Consider the following 26,974-nt stretch of genomic DNA (forward strand, 5'->3'; position numbering starts at 1 on the left):
AGGGCCAATTTAGTGTTGCCAATCAACTTATCCCCAGGTGCATGTCTTTGGAGGTGGGAGGAAGCCGGAGTACCCGGAGGGAACCCACGCATTCACGGGGAGAACATGCAAACTCCACACAGAAAGATCCCGAGCCTGGATTTGAACCCAGGACTGCAGGACCTTCGTATTGTGAGGCAGACGCACTAACCCCTCTGCCACCAGTTCAGTACATATTCCGTACAATTTCGGGGGCGGCATGGCGTAGTGGGTAGTGCGGCCTTGCCAGAAATCTGAGGGTTGCAGGTTCGCTTCCCACCTATTGACATCCAAATCGTTGCCGTTGTGTCCTTGGGCAGGACACTTCACCCTTTTCCCCCGGTGCTGCTCACACTGGTGAATGAATGATTGGTGGTGGTCGGAGGGGCCGTAGGCGCAAACTGCCAGCCACGCTTCCGTCAGTCTACCCCAGGGCAGCTGTGGCTACAGATGTAGCTTACCACCACCAGGTGTGAATGAATGATGGGTTCTCACTTCTCTGTGAGCGCTTTGAGTATATAACAATAAAAAAGCGCGATACAAATCTAATCCATTATTATTATTAATTAACCACTAAATGGTAACACCTGAATAAGTTTTTCAACTCGTTTAAGTCAGGGTCCATGTTAATCAAATAATGGTAAAAAAAAAAATAGCTCCTAGGATCATTTGGACACGCAAACTCCTCTACCACGGTAAGGTGGCAGCTCAGAGAGGAGAAAAAAGAACGTAAGGTAATAAAAATGAAATATTGAATGCAAAAATTAAAAAAAAGTGCACAGTTTGGCTTAGTTCAACGGGTGGTGACGCGCTCTCGCTGTAAATGACGTACACGCTGATCCTGGATCAGACTGTGGGAGGAAGCAGTGTTTCGTGGTCGACTGTGATTGGTCCACACGGCCGCTGTTGTCCACCAATAGCGGGCGGACATCTGTTAGCTTGAGCGAGCTCTGGAAAGTCACTCTCCTCTACAACCGTGAGTCTCTCCGGCCAGACCTCCCAGGAAGGACAACACATCTCTAGCCGATATTAAGGCTAAAAAAGAATAATAATAATTAAAAAAAAGGGCAAAATGCAAATGTTGAGCGCTGTCGCGGTGCTTTTAATAGCGTGCTGCGCGGAAGCGACGGTCTACTTTCGTGAGGAGTTCACGGACGGCGGTAAGGTGGAAGTGCAGAAATGGAATTAACTAATTTTATTTATAATAGTCCTTAATTTATATTCTATTCGTACCCATTTGTATCTTAAAGCTCTTTTTTTTTACAATTTTATTCGTTATATTTGCCCTAAGCTAGCAAATATAGCTAATTATTGTGTCGTCGAGTGGGCGTTTTTTTCATTGTGTAATTGGCCCTTCTGTAAATTTTTCATTTTCTACCGCTTGTCCCTTTCGGGGTGGCAGGGGGGGGTGCTCTAAATGACTTCAACGTGTCTTTTCAGCCGAATGGAGAAGTCGCTGGGTGGACTCCAAACACAAGTCTGACTACGGAGAGTGGAAACTGACGTCTGGCAACTTCTATGGAGACGCTGAAAAAGACAAAGGTGAGCATATTAAAATCAAAGGTGAGCATATTAAGAAAATGTGCCTTCCAAGTAAAGGTAACGTCACTCTTTGACATTTTTATTGATGTCATTAGGGTACTTTTTTTTTTTTTTTTTTTAAAGTTTTTTGTTGAATTGCAGTTGGGCGCATTATGAAAGAGAAAGCAAAACTACTCTTGCAGTGCCTGACTAGGAAGCACCGTGCAATAAACGCATTAAAGGCCTACTGAAATATTTAAACGGGGATAGCAGGTCCATTCTATGTGTCATACTTGATCATTTCGCGATATTGCCATATTTTTGCAGAAAGGATTTAGTAGAGAACATCGACGATAAAGTTTGCAACTTTTGGTCGCTAATAAAAAAAGCCTTGCCTGTACCGGAAGTAACAGACGATGTGCGCGTGACGTCACGGGTTGTGGAGCTCCTCACATCTGAACATTGTTTACAATCATGGCCACCAGCAGCGTGAGCGATTCGGACCGAGAAAGCGACGATTTCCCCATTAATTTGAGTGAGGATGAAAAATTTGTGAATGAGGAAAGTGAGAGTGAAAGACTAGAACAGGGGTCGGGAACCTTTTTGGCTGAGAGACATGAAAGCCAAATATTTCAAAATGTAATTCTGTGAGAGCCATATACGGTAATATTTTTTAACATTGAATACAACTAAATGCGTCCATTTTTAAGACCAACGTTTTTAGAGTATAATAAGTCCCTTATTCTTTTTAATAACATTGTTATTCTAAAGCTAACCAATAATAAAAATAATACTTCTTACAATTAATGCAACTTCTTGAACAGGTGCGATTGGAAAATGCATGGATGGATTAAAAATGCATGAGAATGTTTTATAATTTGGACGTTATTTTTAACACTGATTACCAGCGGAATTATTCATTACTTATTGTGTTCAGCAATGTCAGCTAAGATTTATCAGAGAGCCGGATGCAGTCGTCAAAAGAGCCACATCTGACTCTAGAGCCATAGGTTCCCTACCCCTGGACCAGAAAAAGAAAAAAAGACGAGGTCAGTGGGAGCGATTCAGATGTTATTAGACACATTTACTAGGATAATTCTGGAAAATCCCTTATCTGCCTATTGTGTTACTAGTGTTTTAGTGAGATTATATAGTCATACCTGAAAGTCGGAGGGGTGTGGTGACCGCCACGGAGGAGCCAAGAGAGTCACAACTGCCTCTTTGACAGCTGCAGGAAGAACGACACAAGGTCCACTCATGTCTACAATAAGAGCCGACTTATTACCACAATTATCTCACCGAAACCTGTTGGTTGACATGTGGTAGAGAACCATGTTCGCTTGGCCGCTCTGTTCCATACTAAAGCTTCACCGTCATCTTTAGGGAATGTAAAGAAAGAAACACCGGCTGTGTTTGTGTTGCTAAAGGCAGCCGCAATACACCGCTTCCCACCTACATCTTTCTTCTTTGACGTCTCCATTATTAATTGAACAAATTGCAAAAGATTTAGCAACACAGATGTCCAGAATACTGTGTAATTATGCGATTAAAGCAGACTACTTATAGCTGGGATTGGGCTGGAACAAAATGTCCGCTACAACCGGAGACGTCACGCGCACGCGTCATCATACCGACTTTTTCAACAGGATTCTTCGCGCGAAATTTAAAATTGCAATTTAGTAAACTAAAGCGGCCGTATTGGCATGTGTTGCAATGTTAATATTTCATCATTGTCGGTAGTAGTGGGTTTCAGTAGGCCTTTAACGAGGGCTGCGACGATTAAATCGATTACAAGAAAGCTTCAATTGATACATTTGTGCTTCTATTAAACGTTTAAAGGCCTACTGAAAGCCACTACTAGCGACCACGCAGTCTGATAGTTTATATATCAATGATGAAATATTAACATTGCAACACATGCCAATACGGCCGCTTTAGTTTACTAAATTGCAATTTTTAATTTCGCGCTAAGTATCCTGTTGAAAACGTCGCGGTATGATGACGCCTGCGCGTGACGTCACGGATAGTAGTGGACATTTTGATCCAGCACCGATCACAGCTATAAGTGGTCTGCTTTAATCGCATAATTACACAGTATTCTGGACATCTGTCTTGCTGTATCTTTTGCAATGAGTTCAATTAATAATGGAGACGTCAAAGAAGAAAGATGGAGGCGGGAAGCTTTTAGCCTATAGCCACACAAACACAGCCGGTGTTTCCTTGTTTAAAATTCCCGAAAGTGAAGCTTTACTATGGATCAGAGCGAACAAGTGAACATGGATCCCGACTACATGTCAACCGGCAGTTTTCGGTGAGAAAATTGTGGTAAAAGGTCGGCTCTTACCGGAGACATCAGCGGAGCTTCTGTCCTGCTGCAGATGCGTGACTTCCCTTAGAGACTCTGGCGGTCAACACACCCGTGGCCACACCCCTCCGACTTTCAGATACTATTTAATCTCACTAAAACACTAGCAACACACTAGGCAGATAAGGGATTTTCCAGAATTATCGTAGTAAATGTGTCTAATAACATCTGAATCGCTCCCATGGCAATCGCCTTTTTTTTTAATAGTCTTTCACTCTAAATTTCCTCATCCACGAATCTATCATCCTCACTCAAATTAATGGGGAAATCGTCGCTTTCTTGGTCCGAATAGCTGTAGCTGCTGGTGGCCATGATTCTAAATAATGTTCATATGTGAGGAGCTCTACAACCAGTGACATCACGCGCACATCGTCTGCTGCTTCCGGTACAGGCAAGGCTTTTTTATTAGCGACCAAAAGTTGCGAACTTTATCGTCAATGTTCTCTACTAAATCCTTTCAGCAAAAAAATGGCAATATCGCGAAATGATCAAGTATGACACATAGAATGGACCTGCTATCCCTTTTAAATAAGAAAATCTCATTTCAGTAGGCCTATATGACAGCAATGGTGTATGAGTGCCATGATCTCTGTGGTGGTGAATGGCAGAGATTAAAAAATAAATAAACAGCTCAAGAAATGTGGCCCAGCTTGTTTTTTTTTTTTTACTGGCCTGCGTAATATTCTAGCAAAAAAGTTAATAGGGCTGCAGCTCTCGATCTTTTTAATAATCGGGTAATTAATCTATTAATGTGTTCATTACTCAAATCATTGCGTTAAAATAGACGTTTTAGTCTCAATGTGACTTTTAGGACAAATTGTTGAAATTAGAGGTGTCCGATAATGGCTTTTTTATTCCGATATAGTCCAACTCTTGGTTACCGATTCCAATATCAACCGATACCAATATATACAGTCGTGGAATGAACACATTATTATGTCTCATTTTGTTGTTATGCCCTGCTGGATGCATTAAACAATGTAACAAGGTTTTCCAAAATAAAGCAACTCAAGTGTTTGGAAAAAATGCCAACATGGCACTGCCATATTTATTATTGAAGTCATAAAGTGCATTATTATTTTTTTTAACATGCCTCAAAACAGCAGCTTGGAATTTGGGACTAGCTCTTCCTCGGAGAGCATGAGGATGTTGAAGTGGGCGGGGTTCGAGGGGGAATGGTGTATATTGTGCTGCAAGGGGTTCTGGGTATCTGTCCTGTTGTGTTTGTTGTTACGGTGCGGATGTTCTCCCGAAATCTGTTTGTCATTCTTGTTTTGGTGTGGGTTCACAGTGTGCCGCATATTTGTAACAGTGTTAAAGTTGTTTATACGGCCACCCTCAGTGTGACCTGTATGGCTGTTGACCAAGTATGCGTTTTATTCACTTGTTTGTGTGAAAAGCCGTAGATATTATGTGACTGGGGCGGCACGCAATTATTGGTGCCCTGGACTTCTCCCTACTTCTATGTACACAGTGGTGTTCGAAATATCATACATCTTAGCTTTTGAAACAGATATTGATAATTTAAAAAACGATTCAGATATTTTCCGATATTACATTTTAAAGCATTTATCGGCCGATAAAACCGGCAGTCCGATATTATCAGACATCTCTAGTTGAAATAAACAGACTCTGCTGACGACCTTTATTCTTTCTTCTTATAAATGCACATAATATATAAATTGCATTTTTACGGGAGTGTCACCACATAAATACTTCATTTAAAAAAAAAGTAGATAAAAAAATTCAATAGAAGTGCACTGTCAATGTTGATGATGTGCAGGTGTTATAAAAAATGAAGGTTATGTCAAACAGAAAAATCTTTAGTTTAACTGATTTATCTAAAGTGTCTGTGTTGGCCCTGTGATGGAGTGGCGACTTGTCCAGGGTGTACGCCGCCTTCCGCCTGAATGCAGCTGAGATTGGCTCCAGCAACCCCAAAAGGGACAAGCGGTCGAAAATAGATGGATGAAAGGGGCAATAAAGTGTCTTTTATCCGATTACTTTATCAAACAAACTAATCAATGACTCGATTGCTAAAATAATCGATTACTGCAGCCCCAACGCCAACACACATTTACACTAGAATACTTACAAAAAAAAAAAAATAGAAGTGCACTATTCTATTTTAAAATAAAATACAAGGGCACCATACTATTCAAATGTTGATGATGTGAATTTATTATAAAAAATGAAGGTTATGGCAAACAGAAAAATCTTTAGATTAGCTAGTTTATCTAAAATATTAAAAAATAATGATAAAATAGAAGTGCACTATTCGATTCTATTAAAAAATAATAATAAAATAGAAGTGCACGATTCGATTCTATTCTAATCTTGATGATGTGCATTTATTATTAAAAACGATGGTTATGGCAAACAGAAAAATATTTAGATTAGCTAATTTATCTAAAATATATTTAAAAAAAATAAATAGAAATGAACTATTCGATTCTATTCTAATGTTGATAATGTGCATTTATTATAAAAACAAAGGTTATAACAAACAGAAATCTCTTTAGTTCAGCTAATTTATCTAAAATATGAAAGGGACAAGCAGTAGAAAATGGATGCTTTGAGGCTATAAAGTGTCTTTTACTCGATTACTCTATCGAACAAACTAATCAATGACTCGATTACTAAAATAATCGATAGCCGCAACCCTAACGCCAACACACATTTACACTAAAATACTTAAAAAAAATAAATTAATTATTTTTTAAAATATAAGTGCACTGTCAGTGTCAATGTGCATTTATTATAAAAAATAAAGATTATGGCAAACAGAAAAATATTTTGTCCAAAATATAAAAGGGACAAGTGGTAGAAAATGGATGCTTTGAGACTATAGAGTGTCTTTCATTCGATTACTGTATCGAACAAACTAATCAATGACTCGATTACTAAAATAATCGATAGCCGCACCCCTAACGCCAACACACATTTACACTAAAATACTTAAAAAAAAAAAAAATTTAATATAAGTGCACTGTCAGTGTCGATGTGCATTTATTATAAAATATGTAGGTTTTGGCAAACAGAAAAATCTGTAGCTTAGTCTAAAATATGAAAGGGACAAGCGGTAGAAAATGGATGCTTTGAGGCTATAGAGTGTCTTTAATTCGATTACTATATCGAACAAACTAATCAATTACTCGATTACTAAAATAATTGATAGCCGTAGCCCTAACGCCAACACACATTTACACTGAAATAGTTAAAAAAAAAAAAAAAGGAAATAAAAAATGTGAATGTTGTCTGTCTGTGATGAGGCGGCGACTTGTCCAGGCTGTACACCGCCTTCCGCCGGATGCAGCCAAGATAGGCTCCAGCACCCCCCGCCCCCCTGAAAGGGACAAGTGGTACAAAATGGATAGATGGAAAATAGAAGTGCACTGTTAAGGTTGATAATGTGCATTTACTATAAAAAAAATGGAGGTTATGACAAACAGAAAAATCTTTATTTTAGCTAATTTATTTAAAATTGGGGACAAGCAGTAGAAAATGGATGTTTTGAGGCTATAATGTGTCTTCGATTCGATTGCTCTATCGAACAATTTAATCAATGATTCGATTACTAAACCAACACACATTTACACTAAAATACTTAAAAAATAAAAAGATAAAAAAATTTAAGTGTGTGAATGTTGTCTGTCTATCTGTGTTGGCCCTGTGATGAGGTGGCAACTTGTCCAGGGTGTACACCGGGTTCCGCCCGAATGCAGCTGAGAGGCTACAGCACCCCGCCTCCCCCGAAATGACCTGTCCCAAGATGCGGTGCCATAGCACAAACAATAAATAATACACCTTTCTAGTGTCTCTTGTCAACGTAATATGAAAATGATTTCTTGAATATACAACATTATGTCCATAAGTGAAGAAAAATCCATAAATTAGATGCACCGTTTCATAAGCCGCAGAGCTCAAAGCGCTGTGAAAAAAAAATAGTGGCTTACAGTCTGGAAAATACAGTCCCTGTTGGCGTTAACGCACTTTTTGTGTCTTTTTACACTTTGAAATCAGAAAGAACGTGAATTTCCTGAATTTACCATTCTTTTTTTTCCCTTTTTCTTTTTTTATTGGTCGTCTTCCAAGTAATGATCTTTCCGGTACAAATTCGATCCGCTGAAAGTTTTATCAATGACAAATACTGCTCCAGTTTGCACTGGGACAACTTTACCGCGAGGGGCTGTCAAAAGAAAGACTTCATGGTAAACACTAAAGTGAGTGAAAAGTCAATATTTTTCACTTCATCTTGTGCCATGTCTCCAGTAAATGAGTTGTTTTAGTCTTTGTGAGTCCATGGAAACTTCACTTTTATCTCCCGCTGGATCGACATCGTTGGAGGACAGGCTAGCTGTTACTTTGCAGGTCAACAAACGGGGCAAATATGTGCTTTTTGAAGTGTTCTTGTGTGAGGAGTGTTCAAGAGGAGTCTCTTGGAGAAGTGGCTGACAAGTTAGCAAGTGTCGCTCGCATCGCTGACTGTGACGTCATCACCGTCATTACTGAAGCAGAGATGCTGACTCAGCGCTATTATAAATGTGCATGCGTCGCCAGCTTCTGCCTTTTATCGATAGACTTATCAGATTTAATTATTTATCTATGGCAGGGGTGTCAAATGTGTGGCCCGGAGGTGACGTGTTATATGGATTTTTCCATCCCACCTGAAGACTGTCAACAGGGACAAAGGAGCCTACCAACTATCCCACACCTGGGACACAGTCCTGCAGGATAGCGCCGGCCGTTTGGTAGACATCCAGGCGACAGGGGGCGCCATGCCCTACCCCCGGCGCGTGCCAGGGGACACCGAAAGTGGTGGGATGGAAAAATCCATAACATCACGTGACACCTAGGGATGATACTCGAAACTGGTTTTCCCGGTTCGATAAGAAAAGAACCGAGTCCTCGGACTCGAACCCCTTTTTGATTACCGGTACCCGTTATCTAGACCACTATAGTAAAGAAAAACAGTTGGTTCTTTATTCGAATCCGTCCCGACCATAAGTGCTCCGTGAGACATCACAAGAAACGACGTCACGTAGCTCAGTCATTTGGTGCAGATAGCGAAAGCAGGAAAACGGGCGGGAAAAAGCGCTCCAAGGTGTAATAAAGTTCAAAACAAAAGACATAATCCAATGAATAACTTTACTGAGAGATTTGAGCAGGGTACAAACACAGGACCAACACTTTTACGACCAACCGGAAACATAACAACCACATACATATATATACAACATATCCCCCTTTTTTAACTTTTGTTTTTCTTTCCTTGTAAACAAAGCAAAGTCGCACTGTATATGTGTTGTCAGTCTAATTATAAATAATGCAGACCAGGCATGTTGGCTCAGTTCTTGACGTTTACTGCCGGGTGACGACATTTAACAACACTTTTCGGGGCTACCGTCACTCCCGTTGCATGCTGGGTAGTGTATTCGTTATATTCCCTAGCTCAGGGATGGGCATTACGTCGATCGAGATCGACTGGTCGATCTCGGAGGGTGTGTCAGTCGATCTCAAGCCAGGCATTAAAAAATAGACATAAAAATGAGCAATCATCAATCATACCCAGACTTCACTTTCGTCAGTTGTTTGACATTCTCGGCACCCGAGGATCTTGTGAGATGACGCTGGCTGCTGTGAGCTCATATTTAAGAAAAAAATCACTAACAGGTCGGATGCAGAGAAACACATTTTATTTCTAGAGACTCCGTACTTACTGTCAAAACTCTAAAGACCGACTGCACAGTTCCTGTCTTCACCATAAAAGACCTGTTTCATCCTGCCTGTGCTAACAAAATAAGAGTCTCAGAAAGCTAGCGTGCACAAGCTAGCAAGCTACGGAGTTTGATGCCAATGTATTTCTCCCCCGCCCTCAGCGACCGCTTTCTCACTTGCTTGCCCACCCGCACAGTCACTGACGTCACTCACCTGCTGCCAGACATTAAAGGGCCACACACATATGCTACTCTCATAACAAAGTGTTTAAAAAGGAGTATGCAAGTTGGACAAATGAGATGCCAAATCCAACCACTTTCATGTGGTATTGGACAGAAAGGAGGACTTTTTTTTCCCCTCCATTTGAAAATGCGGACGTTATCAGCACCACTGTCTGATTCCAATCAATGCAAGTCATCAGAATCAGGTAATACACCAACTTATATTATATTCTTGTCTTCATGAAAGAAAGGAATCTGTGTGTTAAACATGCTTGTATTATCATTAAACACCATTAACTTGTTAACAAAAATGTCTCTTTCATAAATAAATAAATATAAATTATAAATAGGAATGAGGTAGATCTCCTCGACTTGGTCAATTGAAAAGTAGCTCACCTGCAGAAAAAGTGTGAGCGCCCCTGCCCTAGCTCATAAAGAAATAATGTTAACTCAATATAGTGTATTTCTTTTTTTAGCTTTAACTTTTCATATTTTAGCATTGTAACCACATTTGCAAACAACTTTTTTCTTCATAGAATTTTCTTTCAATAAAGAAATAAAGTGCAAAAATGTCAAAGCATCATAACAAACATTTATGTCAAATAGTAGCAGAAGTGCACTTTTTGGGGAGCTGTATTATTTTCAGTTTTGTGCCCAAGGGACTGATTTTATTTAACACTATATTATTATTTATACACCTATAGTGATCACAAAGACAGGTTGTTTTTGTTACTTTTTATATTTGTTTTTCTGAAAAATCCCACTAAATATACTTTGGGTAACAACAGTCAATATTTATTTATTTTATTTTATTTTTTCAGGGGGGTAACAGTCAATATTTATTAGATTTTATTTTTTTCTTATATAATATAAGTGAGCCTTTGTTAAACCAAATATATATATTTTTTTCCATGTACAACAACCTATCTGGACTCGATAAGGAATCGGTTCGATAAGAGGATTCGATAATAGGTTTGAACTCGATAATTTCTTATCAAACATCATCCCTAGTGACACCTCTGATGAAGGCTGCAGAAGGAAGGTAGTCCAAACTAGTCAGGTACAAAACTTTACCTTACTAGCCTATATAAATCAACCATTTATAAATACTATTAAAACAAACAAAAGTGGAATAAAAAAGCTTACAGGTGAAATGTCATTTAGGAAAAGATGCGATGTTGACTACCCCCGCGACCCCTAAAGGGACAAGCTGTAGGAAATGGATGGATGGATGCAATGTTGACTAATAAAACAAAGCTGTTTTTTTCTTTAAAACTGTCATAGCTCAAGTCATATTATTGAATCAAAATCTAGGTTATTATGAATTATTGACCTATCCAAGGCTCTGATTACAAATATTTCACTTTGAAAAAAAAATGTTGTGGAAGATTTTGCATGTTGTGTGTTTGCCATAAAAAATATGTTTTCTTTGACAAAAAGGGCAGAAAGCAAGCAAGCAAACATAAAAAAACAGCAACTTAGAATTGATGGATGGATCTGAACTTGATGTAGACTCGAGATTTACGTGTTAAATGATGTATGCCCTGGAACATGATTCTCATAATTTAATAGATAGTACTTTATTGATTCTTTCAGGAGAGTTCCATCAGGAAAATTAAAATGACCGAAGCAATAAAACGTTTTACACTTTTTATACTGAAATAAATACACCTACAACTTCCATCCATCCATTTACTACCGCTTCGGGGTAGCGGAGGACGCTGGTGTCTATCTGAGCTACAATCGGGCGGAAGGCGAGGAACTCCCTGGACAAGTCGCCACCACATCGCAGGGCCACACTTACAACTTATTAAATAAAAATATACAATAAACTACTGGCAGCGGTAAAGTTTAGATCCATTGAGGAAAGAAGAAAGTGAATGAATGTTTAACTGAATGGATTTACGTGTGCATAAAACTGTGTTTTCTTTTGTATTATTTTGTTTACGAGTTACCGGTTATGACAACCTTTTTCCAAAACACAATATAGAATGTGAGGTATAACAAGATAAGGCATGCATTTATCATTTGTTTTCAATACGATTACAAAAAAATGGGACCCCATCTTGGGACCCCATTTTGAGATTACCTAGCACCAACACTAAATATAGAATACGACTTTAGAGTAAATGTTTTTTTTTTTTTACTTTTCATGTAAAATAAAGCACTGATGAATAGTATCCATTCATCCATCTTTTTTCGCTCATCCGAAGTCGGGTCACGGGGGCAGCAGCCTAAGCAGGGAAGCCCAGACTTCCCTCTCCCCAGCCACTTTGTCCAGCTCCTCCCGGGGGATCCTGAGGCGTTCCCAGGCCAGCCGGGAGACATAGTCTTCCCAACGTGTCCTGGGGTCTTCCCTGTGGCCTCCTACCAGCCGGACGTGTCCTAAACACCTCCCTAGGGAGGCGTTCGGGTGGCATCCTGACCAGATGCCTGAACCACCTCATCTGGCTCCTCTGAGTAGTATCTAATAATATTAAAATGTGAACAATAATCCCTGATAAACACCTGTAACTCTGCAGTTAAGCAAATTTAAAAGTCGCTGGCCGCCATTGGGGGAAGCACATTATACGTCTGGGTTTTAATGCAAATTACCTTTTTGTTTTGCATAGGGCTCCAGACAAGCCAGGATGCCCGATTCTATGCCACCTCTGCCCGCTTCGAGCCGTTCAGCAACGAGGGCAAGAGCCTGGTCATCCAGTTCACCGTCAAGCACGAGCAGAAAATCGACTGCGGCGGCGGCTACGTCAAGGTCTTCCCAGCCGACCTGGATCAGACGGCCATGCACGGGGATTCTTCGTACTACATCATGTTTGGTAAGTCACAACCGCCCCCCGAATGTAGTTACACAGCGTTTTCTGATTGTGATCATTCACCACAAACACAGGCCCCGATATTTGCGGCTACAGCACCAAAAAGGTCCACGTCATTTTCAACTACAAGGGCAAGAATCACCTCATCAAGAAGGAAATTAAGTGCAAGGTAATTTTGACATTTAAAGTATGGATATTGCCAATGCTCCAGTTATAGCCTGAACCACAAAAAGGAGTAGGTAAATTGGATCGAAGCTGGTATTTCTATAATGTAAATGAATACATTTCTTATGTATTTACTGTCAATCAATCAATCAATCAATGATTATTTTTATAGACCTAAATCACAGGTGTCTCAAAGGGCTGCACAAGCCACAACAACATCCTCTGTTCAGATCCCACATAAGGGTAAGGAAAAACTTACAACCCAGTGGGATGTCAATGTGAATGACTGAGAAACTTTGGAGAGGACCGCCAGTGAGAGTCCAGTCCATAGTGGATCTAACATAATAGTGAGAGTCCAGTCCATAGTGGATCTAACATAATAGTAAGAGTCCCGTCCATAGTGGATCTAACATAATAGTGAGAGTCCAGTCCATAGTGGATCTAACATAATAGTGAGAGTCCAGTCCATAGTGGATCTAACACAATATAGTGAGAGTCCAGTCCATAGTGGATCCAACACAATATAGTGAGAGTCCAGTCCATAGTGGATCTAACATAATAGTCAGTCCAGTCCATAGTGGATCTAACATAATAGTCAGTCCAGTCCATAGTGGATCTAACATAATAGTGAGAGTCCAGTCCATAGTGGATCTAACATAATAGTCAGTCCAGTCCATAGTGGATCTAACATAATAGTGAGAGTCCAGTCCATAGTGGATCTAACATAATAGTGAGAGTCCAGTCCATAGTGGATCTAACATAAAAGTGTGAGAGTCCAGTCCATAGTGGATCTAACATAATAGTGAGAGTCCAGTACATAGTGGATCTAACATAATAGTGAGAGTCCAGTCCATAGTGGATCTAACATAATAGTGAGAGTCCAGTCCATAGTGGATCTAACATAATAGTGAGAGTCCAGTCCATAGTGGATCTAACATAAAAGTGTGAGAGTCCAGTCCATAGTGGATCTAACATAATAGTGAGACTCCAGTCCATAGTGGATCTAACATAATAGTGTGAGAGTCCAGTCCATAATGGATCTAACATAATAGTGTGAGAGTCCAGTCCTTAGAGGATCTAACATAATAGTGTGAGAGTCCAGTCCATAGTGGACCTAACATAATAGTGTGAGTCCAGTCCATAGTGGATCTAACATAATAGTGAGAGTCCAGTCCATAGTGGATATAACATAATATAGTGAGAGTCCAGTCCATAGTGGATCTAACATAATAGTGAGAGTCCAGTCCATATTGGATCTAACATAATAGTGAGGATCTAACATAATAGTGAGAGTCCAGTCCATAGTGGATCTAACATAATAGTGAGGATCTAACATAATAGTGAGAGTCCAGTCCATAGTGGATCTCACATAATAGTGAGGATCTAACATAATAGTGAGAGTCCAGTCCATAGTGGGGCCTGGAGGAGACCATCCCGAGCGGAGACGGGTCAGCAGCGCAGAGATGTCCCCAACCGATGCACAGGCGAGCGGTCCACCCCTGGTCCTGACTTTGGACAGCCAGCACTTCATTCATGGCCACCGGACTGCGCCCCCCCTTCCAGAAGGGAGAGGTGGGCAGAGTGGTAAAGAAAAGAAATGGCAGATCAAGTGGTCTAAAAAGGGTGTCTATTTAAAGGCTAGAGTATACAAATGAGTTTTAAGATGGGACTTAAATGCTTCTATTGAGGTAGCATCTCTAACTGTTACCGGGAGGGCATTCCAGAGTACTGGAGCCCTAATAAGCCGGAGTTCTTTGAAGGCAGATTTCTTGCCGGGACATATGGTACAATACAATCAGCAAGATAGGCTGGAGCTAGACTGTGTAGTATTTTATACGCAAGTAGTAAAACCTTAAGAGTCACATTTTAAGTGCACAGTAAGCCAGTGCTGGTGAGACAGTATAGGTGTATATATTGGTAGTATATACTGTATGTATATACAGTGTAAGCCTATTATGATCAAACTTTCTTGTTCTTGTCTAAAGTCTAGCAACCGCATTTTGTAAAAACTGTAATCTTTTAATGCTAGACATAGGGAGACCCCAAAATAATAGGTTACAGTAATGGAAACGCAACGAACACATGAATAATGATCTCAGTGTCGCTAGTGGACAAAATGGCACGAATTTTAGCGATGTTACGGAGATGAAAGAAGGCCATTTTAGTAACACTCTTAATGTGTGACTCCAACGAGAGAGCTGGGTACTAATTATGTATGATTATTTTTTTAATCATTACAATATTTATTATTACTATTCTATTTTTATTAATGTATTTTGTATTTGCCTTATATAATTAAGTAATGTATGTATTTCTACGTCGAATAAATATTTTGAGTGCATGATAAAATGGAAAGAAAAATCTTGTTTTCTTTGACTAAATTGCCATTTATTGACAAGTATATTAACACAACACTGCCATATCAGAACCAATGTTGCAATAGCGGTAAGGCACGAACTGCTCAGCCATCATTAATGCTGATGAATAAATACAAAAACAATAGTACGGCATTTGTGTAACATCGCCACTTTCCGGCAAACAGAGTATCATTTTGAAGTGTTTGTAGAGAAGCTGCTAGATATTGATGGTACTTCAAATGCAGCTACTGTCATCCTGTTAATGCCAATGCTGTTTGATTTTGCAGCATTAAGGACTTCATTGGTTATTTGCTTTTGTAGACCACATATCCACTAACTATAGGAGACTGCTGGTTGGTTAGATAGAGGTGATAATGAAACTTAAAAGTTAAAGTACTCATGATTGTCCCACACACACAAAGTGTGGCGAGATTATCCTCTGTATTTGACCCATCACCCTTGATCACCCCCTGGGAGGTGAGGGGAGCAGTGGGCAGCAGCGCTGGCCGCGCCCGGGAATCGTTTTTGGTGATTGAACCCCCAATTCCAACCCTTGACGCTGAGTGCCAAGCAGGGAGGTAATGGCTCCCATTTGTATAGTCTTTGGTATGACTCGGCCGGGGTTTCAACTCACGACCTACCGATCTCAGGTCGGACACTGTAACTACTAATTGGATCATTTATGTTATTCCAGGACATGTATTTTATTCATCAGCCCCAAGCCCCCGTTTTCTCACTTCCAGTGTAATCCAATCCCCCCCAAAATGTTTGTCTTTCAGGATGACGAGTTAACCCACCTGTACACGCTGATCCTGAATCCCGATCAGACCTACGAGGTGAAGATCGACAATGAAAAGGTGGAATCTGGCAGCCTGGAAGAGGACTGGGACCTGCTGCCCCCGAAAAAAATCAAGGATCCCGAAGCCAAGAAACCTGAGGACTGGGATGACCGGGCCAAGATTGACGACCCAGAGGACAGAAAGCCTGAGGTATATATCATTAGGAATATACTGTATTTCCTTGACTTGCCGCCGGGTATATAGTATGCGCCTGCCTAGAATTACAGCCGGGTCAAACTCGTTTCGCTAAATATTATTTTTATTAGCGCATGTCTAGAATTTCCGCCGGGTCAAATTCGTTTCGCAAAATAATTAGCATATGCCTAGAATCTTCATCGGGTCAAACTCGTCACGTGACGAGTGACACTTCACCTGTCATCATTTTCAAAATGGAGGAGGCTGATTTCAATCATTTGAAATCGCATAAAGGGAAGAAGATTAAGAGCTATTCAGTAGGATTTAAGGTCCAAGCTATTGAATATGCTAAAAAGAACAGTGAGCAGCTATGTTTTATTATTATACCGTAGCTGCGTGTGTCAAATATGAGTCATTAAAAGACTCCCGCCTCCTGTTGGTAGAGGGCGCTAGTGATCCTTCTCGCAACTACTCGGCTGCAGAAGAAGTGACAACAAGCAGCAAGAGTGAGCAGCGATCGTTTATTTTTTCCTCTCGCTTGCACTTTTAACATGGAGGATTACATATCTAAAATAAAACAGTTTTCTAAACTGGACTTTCAATCGAAGCAGGAGGTAATAAAGGAAGATCTCCATCAAGACAGACACTTTTAAAACTGAAGAAAGATAAGGAAGACTTCTATAAACAAGTTATCGATGCTTTTGATCAGAAGGAGCTGCGCATGGACTTCATTTATAAGTAAAGGTAAGACCACAATAAGGTTTCTTTTAATAAATGTGCTTTTCATCCTTACATCACACTCAAATTTAGAAGCGCAGGCCTAAATGTACCGCATGCCTTTGGTAAACGCCGGAGGGAGAAGAGGTTTTAAATTAATTAGCGCCCCGGCTGCAATTCAAGGAAATACAGCAATAAGGGTGTCACAAGCCAATATTGTTGTATATCAGGAAATAAATCAAGGATGTTATTACATGGGCTGGCAGGTAAAATGTCTGAAATAAGTTCTGATACAAGCGGCAGTCCTGCAGTGTTTTCTTGTGCAAAGCTGTACTGCCAGTTAACATCTAAATGTCCTCCAAAAAGCACACAAGGTTGGTCTTTTCTTGTATTTTAGTCATTTACAAAAGATAAACATGGTAGGTGTATAGGCTACTCGGAGCTAGCGCCTACACAACAGCTAAGCACGCAATAGCACACAAGCTAAACATACTTAGACAAACGTTAATGATCCACAAGGGAAATTGTTCCACAGTAGCTCAGTTACAAAGTATGGAAAGTGTTGGGATGGAAAGGACAATGCAGGTATAAAATAGACAAAAAATTTACCGCAGTAGCAATATAAAATATAACATATATGAATGAATGGGTTCCCTCTGGGTACTCCGGCTTCCTCCCACCTCCAAAGACATGCACCTGGGGATAGGTTGATTGGCAACACTAAAATTTGGCCCTACTGTGTGAATGTTGTCCGTCTATCTGTGTTGGCCCTGCGATGAGGTGGCAACTTGTCCAGGGTGTACACCGCAGTCCACCAAATTGTAGCTGAGATAGGCACCAGCGCCTCCCACGACCCAAAAGGGAATAAGCAGTAGAAAATGGATGGATATATGTAATATTTACATAATATAAGACAGTATATGATATATACTGAAATGTTTATATCAAAAATACAATATATAACAATTACCATGTACAATAGTACCATGAATTGTTTAACGTGGATCCCGACTTAAACAAGTTGAAAAACTTATTCGGGTGTTACCATTTAGTGGTCAATTTTACGGAATATGTACTGTACAATCTATAATAAAAGTTTAAATCAGAACAGTATATGTAACATCTGCCGCATAAAATAGAGTAGATCCAGCAGAAAATAGACATTATAAACAAAGAAGTAGCTAACATTGAAGGTGTCCGGTAATAGACAGATACGTAATTGGTTTCCGACATTGAACAATATTGGAGTCTAAATTGGCACATTTTTAAATATAAATAAGTATCAAATAATCATATTTACATATTACTTACACAAAGTCTACAAGGCAGAAGCATATTGGTAACCAGTAACAAACCTGTCCGTCATTCAAATTACCACACCATGAACTTTACTTCATGAATTATTGTGACCACTAGCTGTCGGCAGAAGATAATTTACTACTTCACTCCACTACCATTGTGCCTTAATTATCATTTGATCTGGGGCTGGGCGATATATCGATATACTCGATATATTGTGGGTTTGTCTCTGTGCGATATAGAAAATGACTATATGGTGATATTGGAGTATACATTCTCACGCAGTTGCTTTTAGCTGCTGGCATTACACTACAGGCTCTCCTCACTCTTGTGTCTCCTTCTCACAGACCGCAAGCGCACCTTACATACGTCATATACTATAACGTCATACGTCACATACTATAACGTCATACGTCACATACGTATTTTTACACGTCACATACTGTCACGTCATACGTCACATACGTATACGCCCTCGCGGAGCAGAGAAGTAACAGCATAGTTACGTTAGCTGTGTCGAGAGTGGGTAACAAATGAAGGGAGAATTCTTTCCCAAGAAAAACGACAGGGGGTCCATCGTTTGGCTTCAAGTGGGAATATGTCGAACTGACAACCGTAATTTGTCCAAGTGTGGGGCAAAAGCATTGCTATAAAAAGTAGCATTACTGCTAATATCATTTGAAAAGTCACCCACTAGAGAATGAAGAGTGCTTACTCAACATATCAACATCTCTATTAGGTGCCGTACGCCCCACCATCAAAATGCTGAGGCAAACATTTCCAGATCAACACAATAGTGATTTTTTTTTTTTGTGATTTCCTTCTCTGCATGAAAGTTTAAAAGTAGCATATATTAATGCAGTATGAAGAAGAATGTTTTAATGTAGACACATAGAATCATCATACTGCTGTGATTATATGCATCAAGTGTTCATTCAAGGCTAAGGCAAAATATTGAGATATATATGGTGTATCGTAATATGGCCTAAAAATATTGTGATATTAAAAAAAGGCCATATCGCTCAGTCCTAATTTGATCCATCCTTTTATAACATTCCACCCTACAAAATAATGAAAACATGACCTATGAATTATGCTGATGTTGTAGCGGGTCAATATCAGTTTTGGTTTATATTAGACGTGACTTGAGAAAGTTGTATCGGGAAACCCCTAGAACAGTGGTGAGTGAACATTTTTTTAAATCAAGTACCCCCTAATAAGAGCAAAGCATTTTTGGTTGAAAAAGAGATAAAGAAGTAAAATACAGTACTATGTCATCAGTTTCTTATTTATTATATTGTATAACGGTGCAAAACATTGCTCATTTATAGTGGTGTTTCTTGAACTATTTGGAAAAAAAGGTATAAAAATAACTAGAAACTTGTTGAAAAATAAACAAGAGATTCAATTATAAATAAAGATTTCTACACATAGAAGTAATCAACTTAAAGTGCCCTCTTTGGGGATTGTAATAGAGATCCATCTGGATTCTTCAACTTCTTTCCATAAATATTTGTTCACAAAAAAAGAAATCTTCAACATCAATATTTATGGAACATGTCCACAAAAATGAATATTGCATTGTTGCATTTCTTTTCACAGTTTATGAACTTACATTCACATTATGTTGAAGTATTATTCAATAAATATATTTATAAAGGATTTTTGAATTGCTGCTATTTTTAGAATATTTTCAAAAAAAAACCCTGCCCTAAAATATAGCATGGCGAGAGGCAGACAGTTTTTTTTAAAGATGTTTCCTTGACTTTCCTCCTTTAGGATTGGGACAAACCCGAGAACATCCCCGATCCCGATGCCAAAAAGCCAGAGGACTGGGACGAAGACATGGATGGAGAGTGGGAGCCACCCATGATTCCCAACCCAGAGTACAAGGTAGCCTTTAAACAGAGACTGTTTTTTAGCCAACTGTCAGGCCAACAAATAGAACAAACATCCTTTGCCGCTGCAGGGAGAATGGAAACCGAAGCAAATTGACAATCCCAACTACAAAGGAACCTGGGAACACCCTGAGATCGACAATCCGGAATACAGTCCTGACGCCGCCATTTACAAATTTGGCAACGTCGGTGTTATTGGTCTTGACCTTTGGCAGGTATGATTTTAATATGACAACAGTTACTGATGTTTACATGTTACTGATGCAATTTGTTGGTCTTGATTAAAATCTCAGGTGAAATCCGGCACCATCTTTGACAACTTTGTGATCACGGATGACGTGAAGGAAGCCGAGGACATTGGAAACGAGACGTGGGGTGTCACAAAGGTACCGGCTCTACTCTCTGTATTTTCTATCAGATATTACCGTATTTCCTTGAATTTCCGCCGGGGCGATAATTTAAAACCTCTTCTAACTCCGGCGTTTACTAAAGGCAAGCATGCGCTAATTATTTTAAAACCTCTTCTCACTACAGCGCTTACCAAAGGCATGTGGTAAATTTAGGCCTGTGCTAATAAATTTGAGTGTGATGTAAGGATACCATCATGAAAAGCACATTTAATAAAAAAAACGTTATGGTCTTACCTTTGCTTATTAATGAAGTCCATGCGCAGCTCCTGATCAAAAGCATCGATAACTTGTTTATAGAAGTCCTCCTTATATTTCTTCAGTTTTAAGACTGTCTCGATGGAGATCTTCCTTTATTACCTCTTGCTTCGATCGAAAGTCCATTTTAGAAAACTGTTTTATTTTAGATATGTAATCCTCCATGTTAAAAGTGCAAGCGAGAGGAAACAATAAATGATCGCTGCTTGTTGTCACTTCTTCTGCAGCCGAGTTGTCGCAATAAGGATCACTAGCGCCCTCTACCACCAGGAGGCAGGAGTCATTCAATGATTCATATTTGACACACGCAGCTACGGTATATTAATAAAACATAGCTGCTCACTGTTCTTTTTAGCATATTCAATAGCTTAAACCTTAAATCCTACTGAATAGCTCTTAATCTTCTTCCCTTTATGGGATTTGAAATGATTGAAATCAGCCTCCTCCATTTTGAAAATGATGACAGGTGAAGTGTCACTCATGACGGGACGAGTTTGACCCGGCGGAAATTCTAGGCATGTGCTAATTATTTGGCGAAACAAGTTTGACACGGCAGTAATTCTAGGCAGGCGCATACTATATTTCAAGGAAATACGGTAAGCAAGAATAAATCCCTAATTACCTTTTTATCCACGCAGGAACCTGAGAGAAAAATGAAGCAGGAGCAAGACGACTTGAAACGAAAAGAAGAGGAGGAGAAAACCAAAGAGCAGGATGCCGAGGCGGGCGAGGAAGATGATGATGATGATGAGGAAGAAGAGGAGGAGGCTGAAGAAGATGAGGATGAGGAAGAAGGACTCTCAGAAGAGGATGCAAAGCTTAAAGATGAGCTTTAAGGAGGTCACAGATTTTCTTTAAAGATAAAACTCCTGTGTACATTCCAGGGATATCATGGCTGCTGTGCATCCTCACCCTTAAAATAACAACACCTTTGAAATGTAGTGCGGGAGGGGAAAAGCTCTGTCACTCTGGTCATTTGTCTCACAACTTCTGGTAATGCGCTGAATTTCAAATCTCTTTACGTCACGTGCTCCAGCCTCTCTAAAAATGGCTTGGTGTAAAACATTTATATTTTCAATATTTACACTCTGTTGTTGTGTGAAGATAAATACATGAATTTCAAATAAAAATCAATGCGGAAAACCCCAATCACTTGGGGGGAAAACCCTGTCATTTCTAAACAGAATGTTAATTCATTGTTGGTACTGATACATCCACGTCCTGTTCCAAGGCAAGTGCAAATTTAATAATTTGGTTTCCATGTCTTTATAAATGATTTAAATAATAGTTTTCATTTCTGTGTTCAACTGTCTTTTGAAGCAACTCTTGCCCAGTTATTATTAATGGAGTACTTTGCCCAATTGTGTTTGATTATACCAACATTTTTAATAAAGTTGTCAGATTCCACTTCTGTATTTATTGGTAAATACGATCATCCATTACCACGATCCTTGGTTGTCTAGTGCAAGTTCAAAATGTTGAAAGAGCCATATTAGACCAAAAATACAAAAACAAATGTGTCTGGAGCCCCAACAAATTAAAAGCCATAATACATACAGATAGTGTGTCATGAGATATAAATTGAATTATGAGGACTTAAAGGAAACTAAATGAGCTCAAATATAGCTACAAATGAGGCATGATGATGCAATATGTACATATAGCAAGCCTAAATAGCATGTTAGCATCGATTAGCTTACAGTCATGTAGTGACCAAATATGTCTGATTAGCACACTCCACACAAGTCAATAACATCAACAAAACTCACCTTTGTGCATTCATGCACAACGTTATCAATTTGGTGGACAAAATGAGGCAGGAAAAAAAAGTGGCAAAAAACACGTCTCAGATAGTCGGAGAAAGTTATACATGTAAACAATCCACGGTGAGTTCAAGGACCGCCAAAACGGTGCTTGCCAATTACTTGAAACAGTGAAGCATGTTTAATATAAACAGCGTGCTTTATAAAAATTAGGGAGATTTGTGTCGTGTGTCCTATTGAAACCAAATTAAAACAAAAAATATGTTTTTCCCCTCATTTCCATTTTTCATATATTTTTGAAAAAGCTCCTGAGAGCCGCTAGGGCGGCGCTACAGAGCCGCATGCGGCTCCAGCGCTGCGGGTTGTCGACCCCTGGTCTAGTGGTTAGGATTCGGCGCTCGGCCCGGGTTTGATTCCCAGTCAGGGAATTCTCCTTTTTTTATGGTCAACAGTATTTTTTTAAACTATGAATGCCTGAAATTCGGGACTAGCACACCCCATTCTTCATTAAAACTTTATAAAAAGTCGGCAGTCGCTTACGTGTTCTCAACGTTGAGTAGCCGCCCACTTGTGAAATTGTCCAATTAAAACCAAGCAGGAAATGTTCCTACAGGCTGAAGCAATTGTCAATCATCTTATGATACACGCCCACCATTTTTACGATTCGAAAGTACTGGAATAATAATACTATATTTACTATAATACTATATAAAATAATAATTTTAATCGTAAAAAACATACAGTTGTGAGCCTTCACTATAAATTGGTTGAATTTGAAAATTTTAAGATTAAGTACCGATGGATGGTCGTCCTTGGAAACAAACTTAACTACAAATACATCACAAATTTAAAATAGTAAATTTGAATGAATGTCGTCATATTTCAATCTTAAAACACGTACACACGTTTCAATAAATTAACATTTAATAATTACATTTTGTGGCCGGAAATGAATAGGCTACAACGTGAACGCGCATCATCAGCGAGGAGTGCGTGCACGCTCCCGAGACACCACCAGGAAACATGGCGGCGCTCCTGACACTCAGCCAGGTAACAACTTTCACCTAAGCTTCGTAAAAGTCGTTTTTACACTTCCAACTTTTCCAACGCTCACACCACATCTAACTTCATCCACACGCGGTGGGGAATGTGTGACTGTAGTCATTTTGAGGGCTGAATTCGTCGTCTAAATCCAAGTTGTTTGGCGTCAGTGAGCCGCCAAGCCTCCTTTCCTCAGGAAATACAACTTAAAAAAACGTATAAAAAACAACCCAATCGAAACAAAAACGATTCTTAGTTTAATAAACACCTTCTTTTTTTTTAATCATACTTCTATGTTTTCCCCTCAGTTGTCAGGCGGGAACCCAGCTTACGAGAGCTACTACAGACAGGTAGGAATGAGGTTTTTGTGAAAGAGCTTGACTTAATAAAGTGGTTTATTTGGATTTTTTTTTGTCTCCCATACGCTTTTTTTTTTTTTTGCAGCTAGATCCGGTCAGCAGTGGCAAAGTATCAGCTGGGGATGCGGCTCAGTTCCTGAAGAAGTCAGGGCTGTCGGACAATACACTGGGCAAGGTATGACGTCATGCATACCTTCATAATATTGTCCTCATAGGGCTGGGCGATATGGCCTTTTTTTAATATTTAGATCAGGGGCGCTCACACTTTTTCTGCAGGCGAGCTACTTTTCAATTGACCAAGTCGAGGAGATCTACCTCATTCCTATTTATAATTTATATTTATTTATTTATGAAAGAGACATTTTTGTTAACAAGTTAATGGTGTTTAATGATAATACAAGCATGTTTAACACACATAGATTCCTTTCTTTCATGAAGACAAGAATATAAGTTGGTGTATTTGATTCTGATGACTTGCATTGATTGGAATTAGACAGTGGTGCTGATAACGTCCGCATTTTCAAATGGAGGAGAAAAAAAAGTCCTCCTTTCTGTCCAATACCACATGAAAGTGGTTGGATTTGGCATCTCATTTGTCCAACTTGCATATTCGTTTTTAAACACTTTGTTATGAGAGTAGCATATGTGTGTGGCCCTTTAATGTCTGGCTGCAGGTGAGTGACGTCAGTGAGTGTGCGGGTGGGCAAGCAAGTGAGAAAGCGGTCGCTGAGGGCGGGGGAGAAATACATTGGCATCAAACTCCGTAGCTTGCTAGCTTGTGCACGCTAGCTTTCAGAGACTCTTATTTTGTTAGCACAGGCAGGATGAAACAGGTCTTTTATGGTGAAGACAGGAACTGTGCAGTCGGTCTTTAGAGTTTTGACAGTAGGTACGGAGTCTCTAGAAATAAAATGTGTTTCTCTGCGTCCGCCCTGTTAGTGATTTTTTTCTTAAATATGAGCTCACAGCAGCCAGCGTCATCTCACAAGATCCTCGGGTGCCGAGAATGTCAAACAACTGATGAAAGTGAAGTCTTGGTATGATTGATGATTGCTCATTTTTATGTATATTTTTTATTGCCTGGCTTGAGATCGACTGACACACCCTCCGAGATCGACCAGTCGATCGCGATCGACGTAATGGGCACCCCTGATTTAGATATTTTTAGGCCATGTCACCATACACTTGGGCTGGGCAATATGTCAATATATGCGATATATATCGCTGGTTTGTCTCTGTGCGATATAAAAAATGACTATATCATAATATTCGAGTAGACGTTCTTACACAGTTGCTTTTAGCTGCAGGCATTACACTAAAGCAGGGGTCGGGAACCATTTTGGCTGAGAGAGCCAAGAAGCCAAATATTTTAAAATGTATTTCTGTACGAGCCATATAATATTTTTTGTAATAACATTGTTATTCTGAAGCTAACTGTGGAGGGGGGCGTGGCCTGCGGGCCTGCATCGAAGCGGGGTGTTGCCAGGATCAGCCTCAAAATCAGCGACAGGTGCGTAGATGGCCCTTCTAGGCCTTGTTATCTAATCACCTGCCGCTCTGTTATAAGCAGCAGCCAGGAGGAGAGACGGGGTTGGAGCTGGAGCCAAAGCACAAGCGAGGATGAAAGACAAAAAGACAATTGCTGAAAAGCAACTGAGGACTTATAGAAAAATAAGACAATATTTTAACCCTGAAACAGGCTCTCATGTTGGTGCTTGGTGGTCTGAAGAACCCCCAGGAGGGCAAGCCCCACACTAACCAATGGTAAATAAATAACTTCCTACCATTAATGCAACTTCTTAAACAGGTGCGGTAGAAAACGGATGGATGGATTAAAAATGAATGAGAAGGTTTTATATTTTGACCCTTATTTTTAACACTGTGATTACAAGTGGAATTATTCATTACTTATCGTTTTAAGCAATGTCAGCTCCGATTTATCCGAGAGCCAGATGCAGTCATCAAAAGAGCCACATCTGGCTCTAGAGCCATAGGTTCCCTACCCCTGCACTAAAGGCTCTCCTTGCTCTTTCCCCTGTCTCCTTCTCACAGACAAGCAGGCGCACTTTCTTACATACGTCACATACTGTCATGTCATATGTCACATACGTATACGCCCTCGCTCAGCAGAGAGGTAGCGTCATGGCTAACGTTAGCCGTGATGCTAGCGTAGGGGTAGGGAACCTATGGCTCTAGAGCCAGATGTGGCTCTTTTGATGACTGCATCTGGCTCTCTGATAAATCTGAGCTGACATTGCTTAACACAGTAATGAATAATTCTGCTGGTAATCACGATGTTAAAAACAATATTCAAAATATAAAACATTCTCATGCATTTTAATCCATCCGTTTTTTACCGCACCTGTTCAAGAAATATAAATGTTATTAAAAAGAATTAGAGACTTATTATACCCTTAAAAATGTTGGTCTTACTTAAAAAATGCACACCTTTAGTTGTATTCAGTGTTAAAAAAATTATATGGCTCTTACAGTAATACATTTTAAAATATTTGGCTTTAATGGCTCTCTCAGCCAAAAAGGTTCCCGACCCCTGATCTAGAGCCAGATGTGGCTCTTTTGATGACTGCATCTGGCTCTCAGATAAATCTTAGCTGACATTGCTTAACACGATAAGTAATGAATAATTCCACTTGTAATCACAGTGTTAAAAATAACGTTCAAAATATAAAACATTCTCATGCATTTTCATCCATCCATCCGGTTTCTAACGCACTTGTTCAAGAAGTCGCATTAATGGTAAGAAGTATTTTATTAATTTTTGGTTAGCCTCAGAATAACTATGTTATTAAAAAGAATAAGAGATTTATTATAGTCTAAAAGTGTTGGTCTTTCTTAAAAATGCACGCATATAGCTGTATTCAGTGTTAAAAAAAAAATTATATCGCTCTCACGGAAATACTTTTTAAAATATTCGGCTTGTATGGCTCTCTCAGCCTAAAAGGTTCCCGACCCCTGTGTTAGCGGGTTCTTGCGAGAGAAAGAATGTGCGAATCTCGTAACAAATGAAGGAAGAATTAATTCCCAAGAAAACAGCACGGGGTCCATCGTCTGGTGGTGCT

At 39.7% G+C, this 26,974-nt stretch overlaps 2 protein-coding genes across 5 annotated transcripts in view; both read left to right on the forward strand.

The window, feature by feature from the left end:
* The first annotated feature begins 957 nt into the window (after positions 1 to 957).
* calr3b (calreticulin 3b) lies at positions 958 to 22,138 on the forward strand. The gene is made up of 9 exons (XM_061920847.1): positions 958 to 1,178; positions 1,459 to 1,560; positions 12,456 to 12,659; positions 12,731 to 12,825; positions 15,958 to 16,167; positions 19,948 to 20,061; positions 20,138 to 20,281; positions 20,360 to 20,452; positions 21,370 to 22,138. The coding sequence occupies exons 1-9, from the start codon at positions 1,091 to 1,093 to the stop codon at positions 21,565 to 21,567; spliced, it is 1,248 nt and encodes a 415-aa protein (XP_061776831.1). The 5' UTR covers positions 958 to 1,090; the 3' UTR covers positions 21,568 to 22,138.
* A 1,326-nt stretch (positions 22,139 to 23,464) lies between these two features.
* The window catches only part of LOC133568744 (epidermal growth factor receptor substrate 15-like 1), a 64,305-nt gene continuing 60,795 nt past the window's right edge, over positions 23,465 to 26,974 (forward strand). For all 4 annotated transcript variants that reach the window (XM_061920854.1, XM_061920857.1, XM_061920855.1 and 1 more), the window contains exons 1-3: positions 23,465 to 23,544; positions 23,844 to 23,885; positions 23,980 to 24,069. In XM_061920854.1, the coding sequence (XP_061776838.1) occupies positions 23,518 to 23,544; positions 23,844 to 23,885; positions 23,980 to 24,069 (159 nt within the window). In that variant the 5' untranslated portion in view covers positions 23,465 to 23,517. The remainder of the gene's footprint in view (positions 23,545 to 23,843; positions 23,886 to 23,979; positions 24,070 to 26,974) is intronic.

Source organism: Nerophis ophidion, linkage group LG14 (genome assembly GCF_033978795.1).
Source record: "Nerophis ophidion isolate RoL-2023_Sa linkage group LG14, RoL_Noph_v1.0, whole genome shotgun sequence".
Taxonomy (NCBI): domain Eukaryota; kingdom Metazoa; phylum Chordata; class Actinopteri; order Syngnathiformes; family Syngnathidae; genus Nerophis; species Nerophis ophidion.

Excerpts from the sequence above, each read along its gene's own strand:
- calr3b (XM_061920847.1), top strand. The coding sequence starts at position 1,091 with ATGCAAATGTTGAGCGCTGTCGCGGTGCTTTTAATAGCGTGCTGCGCG. Across the intron at positions 12,660-12,730 it reads TTCGTACTACATCATGTTTG|GCCCCGATATTTGCGGCTAC; the intron begins GTAAGTCACAAC and ends CCACAAACACAG. Across the intron at positions 12,826-15,957 it reads AGAAGGAAATTAAGTGCAAG|GATGACGAGTTAACCCACCT; the intron begins GTAATTTTGACA and ends TTTGTCTTTCAG.